Raw genomic sequence first — 6,000 nt, forward strand, 5'->3', positions numbered from 1 at the left:
CCAGAACCACCAAGACCAAACACTGAAAATACACTCTCAGCAATGCCAGTAAAAGGCTGAAACAGGTGGTGGAAGCCAAAATGACACTTTAAATTGGACCTTATGAGTGAGGGTTGGTGGTTTTGGGGGGGGGGGGGGGGGGGTTTGAACTGGTGCATTTGAGCAGATGTTGTCCAGAACAGCATACTGGGAGACACGGGGAGATTCATACCTACACCCTCGTCCATATCATTCCGCAGGGAGGAGAGTAATAACCATGCTGGCCTGTGTTTTTGTAATTAAGACTGAGATAATGGAGGTGCTGAAGAGGTCCTCCACTGAAGACTGGGGACTGTTTTCAGTGGATTTTGTTTGCTGTAATAGTTCCGGAGTGTGTTAGCGTTGTCTCTGTCAGAGCTGGTCTGTTAAGTCAAAAGTTTCCTGGTTCCCAACACCCTACAGCCTGAGAATGAAATTAACATGGACTGATCACATTTTCAGTCATGTCAGTTCTAAACAGTTTTATGAATGAACCTCTGTGTGGGCATGGGTCGTGCTATCTCCTCAGTTTTCGGGCTGGTGAACAATTTGTGCCTACTGATTGGTTGATAAGCTAACAGATTCTGTTTGGTCAGATCTGAATCAGCTTTACTAACCCGGGGAGTATTTCAGAAAGCAGGTTTAGTGAAAACTCTAAGTTAGCTAAATCAGAGAAAGCAGTAAACCTCCTAATAGAAGAGTCCCATGGCTTAATTCTCTGCGCAAGACAAAGCCATAGGGCTCTTCTGTTAGGAGGTTTACTACTTTCTCTGACTTAACCAGCTCTGAGTTTCCACTAAACCTGCTTTTTGAAACACCCCCCTGGAATATTCTGTCAGAATCGTCCAAAGACAATGGGATGTTACTATAGAGTTGCTAAAGTATTGAAGAAGCAGCTGCTCTTACCTTACTTGACATCATTGTTTGCTATGGGGTTAGTCACCAGCCAGAGGCACAAACTGCATTTAACTCACACACTCGTTGTGATGAGCACATTTTGTGAAAAGCAGCAAGCAAAGGCCTTTCTGAATATCCTGAGGTTCATTAGTGTTTGGTGAATTTGAGTGCATATGAGTTGTTCTGGGCGTGTCCATAACTTTTTATTCCTTCTCTCCTTTCCTCAGGTACGACTCGCCCCCCTCGTGACAGCGAGGTTCCTGGGGTCGATTACAACTTCCTGTCTGTGGAGGATTTCCTGGAGCTGGAGAAGTGTGGAACCCTTCTGGAAGTAGGAACATATGATGGTAAGTTAGATATCATATCTAAATAATATCACAAAGCACCACCATAGAAACCACAATGAACAACTATATGCCATTATTGTCTTTAAGCAGTCACTATTACAAATCATTTACACACACGCGCACACACACGCACACACACACACACACACACACACACACACACGTTATTTAGTGTCTTCACAGTTCCTGATGCCTGCTGTCCCTGGCACTCAGGTTTAATCTGTTTGGCACAACCTCCACAGGGCTCTGGCATCTCTCTCTCTCTCTCTCGCTCAGTCGGTCTCAGTCTCTCTCTTTTGCCATCCCACCTCCTGTCCATGTTAAATGCCTGACCACAGGAGTCAGCAGACACAGAAACTTAACCACACACAGGCCATGCATAGACAACAGAGCCCGCTGAGGGACTAGGAGCTGCTAAATAACGATCCAATCCACAACACAACACAATAAAAATTATACTGAGTGAGAAACACTAGGGTATTGGAGTCTAAAGCTGATGGATGTTTGATCTCACTCACAGATCATCTTTCAGCTTTAGTCACTCTGTGGTGTCCCATGAGCAAACCAGGGAAACATGAGTGAAGTTGTGTTGGTCATTAGCAAGACACCTCTGCCATTTTTGATCATTTAAGTTATTCATGTTATTTCACCTGTTCTTCTGTCAGCTGGTGAAATCCTCGTAATTGATATTAGCAATCTGAAGATGTCTAAGAATAAATACATAAATAAATAAAATATGTAAACTATTAGCAATTGTTTTGAGGAGGAGGGGTAATATTAGTGAAGTAAGCTGAGCTCACCAAGCTAAAAGAACCCAAGGTAACATTAGACCAAAATGACAGGACATTTAACATTTACCGAAGCTAAATCATAAAAACCATCATTAGTGAATCACACACAGTACACCACTTAATGATAAAAAGTTAGTTGTGCAGCTTTATGGATAAAACATACATGACCTCACATCAGGGACATGATGTTGATCTGAGACAAACATGTACAGATCAGTGAAAAAGATCGCAGTCAGCCCCAGTCTGTGGGCTCCTGCACTCATGGTCTGCCTGCCTGCACTATGCATTATCTTCTTTCTTTCTGTCTTTCTTTCTCCCTCTCTTTTTTTTGGCTCTGAGCAGGATTTGAACAAGTATTTCAGTCCTCCAATGTTTCCAGCTCTTCCAAAATGCTAATGTCCCTTTCCCCCCCCTCCCCGTATCTAAGGTAACTATTATGGAACGCCCAAGCCACCGAGCCAGCCCTCCTATGGCACAGTGATTACCCAAGATGCTTTGCGTGACGGCCTCCCTGGCTCCCAGAATTCCACCCCCAAGCGCACCAAGTCCTACAATGACATGCAACATGCACGAATAGTGCCGGAGCAGACGGAGGATGACGAAATACTCACAGACATGAACAACACGTTTACAGGTTGGACTGTGTGTGTGTGTGTGTGTGTGTGTGTGTGTGTGTGTATGTGTGTGTGTGTTTGTATCTGTGTCTGTGTTTGTATGAGAGAGAGGAGAGAGAGGGAGGGACAGAAAGAGGGGTGCAGACAAACTAAGTGTGTGTATCTATTTGTGTGAATGTTTTCAAGCCCAGTTTCTCTGTAAGGAGAGCGGGGATCATGTGCAGTGTGTGTGTGTGTGTGTGTGTGTGTGTGTGTGTTTTATTGTTAGTGTGTGTGTGTCTTTATGTGTGTATGTGTGTGAGTGAGGGAGGGAGTTACTGAGTGAATGTGTGGCTTTGTGATGCTGATTTCTGTCTTTGTGAGGATACAGAGCTGTTCCATCTGGCCGCCAGGGGCCTGTGTGTGAATAATCAAATCATGCTGAGATCAGGGGGCCTCTCCTGAATGTGTGTGTGTGTGTGTGTGCGTGCGTGCGTTGTATAGAGAGACTACAGAGAGATGGGAGAAGAAAGAGAGAATTAAGATTGAAAGAACAATTTGCCCCCATAAATGCACTTCTAAGGACTGAGGAAGATCCTGTGCCATGAGGAAAATAAACCCAGAGAGTGGAGAATTGGACTGTGTTACCCAAGCACTCTGAGTCTTTATAATGGAAACGTTAGTCTGACATATCAGTGAGAATGGAATGGGAATTTACCACATTAAGTGTAACTGATAGATTGACTCAGGTCATGATCATGTTCCAGTCAGTCAGCAAAGAGGCAGTGTGTTAGTGTGTTAGTCAGTGTGGAGGCAGAGTGTGTTAGTGTGTTAGCTAAGAGGCAGAGTATGTGTTAGTGTGTTAGTCAGTGTAGAGTCAGAGTATGTTAGTCAGTGTAGAGACAGTGTGTGTGTGTTAGTGTGTTAGTCAGTGTAGAGTCAGTGTGTGTGTGTTAGTGTGTTAGTGTGTTAGTCAGTGTAGAGTCAGTGTGTGTGTTAGTGTGTTAGTCAGTGTACAGGCAGTGTGTGTGTGTGTTAGTGTGTTAGTCAGTGTAGCAGCAGAGTGTGTTAGTCAGTGTAGAGTCAGTGTGTGTGTGTTAGTGTGTTAGTCAGTGTTAGTCAGTGTGTGTATGTTAGTGTGTTAGTCAGTGTAGAGTCAGTGTGTGTGTTAGTGTGTTAGTCAGTGTAGAGTCAGTGTGTGTGTGTTAGTGTGTTAGTCAGTGTAGAGTCAGTGTGTGTGTGTTAGTGTGTTAGTCAGTGTAGAGTCAGTGTGTGTGTGTGTTAGTGTGTTAGTCAGTGTAGAGTCAGTGTGTGTGTTAGTGTGTTAGTCAGTGTTAGTCAGTGTGTGTGTGTTAGTGTGTTAGTCAGTGTAGAGTCAGTGTGTGTGTGTTAGTGTGTTAGTCAGTGTAGAGTCAGTGTGTGTGTGTGTTAGTGTGTTAGTCAGTGTAGAGTCAGTGTATGTGTGATAGTGTGTTAGTCAGTGTAGAGTCAGTGTGTGTGTTAGTGTGTTAGTCAGTGTAGAGTCAGTGTGTGTGTGTTAGTGTGTTAGTCAGTGTTAGTCAGTGTGTGTATGTTAGTGTGTGTTAGTGTGTTAGTCAGTGTACAGGCAGTGTTTGTGTGTGTTAGTGTGTTAGTCAGTGTAGCAGCAGAGTGTGTTAGTCAGTGTACAGGCAGTGTGTGTGTGTGTTAGTGTGTTAGTCAGTGTAGAGTCAGTGTGTGTGTGTGTTAGTGTGTTAGTCAGTGTAGCAGCAGAGTGTGTGTTAGTGTGATGGTCAGGGTAGAGGCAGTGTGTGTGTGATAGTGTGTTGGTCAGTGTAGAGTCAAATTGTGTGTGTTAGTGTGTTAGTCAGTGTACAGGCAGTGTGTGTGTGTGTTAGTGTGTTAGTCAGTGTAGCAGCAGAGTGTGTTAGTCAGTGTACAGGCAGTGTGTGTGTGTGTTAGTGTGTTAGTCAGTGTAGAGTCAGTGTGTGTGTGTGTTAGTGTGTTAGTCAGTGTAGCAGCAGAGTGTGTGTTAGTGTGATGGTCAGGGAAGAGGCAGTGTGTGTGTGATAGTGTGTTGGTCAGTGTAGAGTCAAATTGTGTGTGTTAGTGTGTTAGTCAGTGTAGAGTCAGTGTGTGTGTGTTAGTGTGTTAGTCTGTCTGTGTTTCTTTTTTTGTTAGTTTTGTTACCACACACAAGGTTAATAATATTAGTTAGTTTTATTGTTAGTGTCTTGGATTCTAAAGATGTGAAAAATTCACTCTGAAGATACTTTGTGGGGGAGGAATTGTTAACACAAAACTGAAATTAATATCTAAAGTAGCATTTGTCTAAAGATTTGTAAAAGAGTGATTTTTTTTCTTGCCAGAGCGCTCTAGCATTTTTCCATCCTCTTATAGTGACACAGTCTCCAAGTCAGTGAATGTCTTGCATTTGACTCTCCAACATACATGATAAAATACATGTCCATTATGCGTGACTCTGAGAAATATGACACATTTTATCTCAACAGGACCTTTTTAAATTTTATCTACTTTAGAGTGTGTTATTATTTGGGCTGTAATATGTCCTTTCAGATTAAAAAAAATCAGAGAGGACTCTGGTCAGTTCAAAGTCCCTGTCAGTTCTGTTGTGTTTGGTGATAAGAGAGTTGTGTAGATGAGTATGTGTCCTTGTCAGTTCTGTTGTGTTTGGTGATGGGAGAGTTGTGTCGATCAGTATGTGTCCTTGTCAGTTCTGTTGTGTTTGGTGATGGGGGAGTTGTGTCGATGAGTATGTGGTGTCCCAGCCACTGCCAGGCATGGTTTATATGTTGTGCTTTGCAAGTCTACCTCAGAGATAGTGTACTACAGTCCTGATCTTATCAAACAGTGAGTATTGAGTATGCAGTGTACTACAGTCTGGATCTTATCAGACAGTTAGTATTGGGTATACAGTGTACTACAGTCCTGATTTAATCAGACAGTGAGTATTGGGTATACAGTGCACTACAGCCCTGATCTAAACAGACAGTGAGTATTGGGTATACAGTGTACTACAGCCCTGATCTAAACAAACAGTGAGTATTGGGTATACAGTGTACTACAGTCTGGATCTTATCAGACAGTTAGTATTGGGTATACAGTGTACTACAGTCCTGATTTAATCAGACAGTGAGTATTGGGTATACAGTGTACTACAGCCCTGATCTAAACAGACAGTGAGTATTGGGTATACAGTGTACTACAGCCCTGATCTAAACAGACAGTGAGTATTGGGTATACAGTGTACTACAGTCCTGATCTAAACAGACAGTGAGTATTGGGTATACAGTGTACTACAGTCCTGATCTTATCAGATAGTGAGTATTGGGTATACAGTGTACTACAGTCCTG

At 43.0% G+C, this 6,000-nt stretch overlaps 1 protein-coding gene across 1 annotated transcript in view; it reads left to right on the forward strand.

Moving 5' to 3' along the window:
• Window positions 1–6,000, forward strand: part of magi1a (membrane associated guanylate kinase, WW and PDZ domain containing 1a) — a 97,485-nt gene that overhangs the window by 51,446 nt on the left and 40,039 nt on the right. The window contains exons 3-4 of the mRNA XM_030783875.1: window positions 1,143–1,262; window positions 2,481–2,687. Of these exons, the coding sequence (XP_030639735.1) occupies window positions 1,143–1,262; window positions 2,481–2,687 (327 nt within the window). The remainder of the gene's footprint in view (window positions 1–1,142; window positions 1,263–2,480; window positions 2,688–6,000) is intronic.

Source organism: Chanos chanos, chromosome 9 (assembly GCF_902362185.1).
Source record: "Chanos chanos chromosome 9, fChaCha1.1, whole genome shotgun sequence".
NCBI lineage: Eukaryota > Metazoa > Chordata > Actinopteri > Gonorynchiformes > Chanidae > Chanos > Chanos chanos.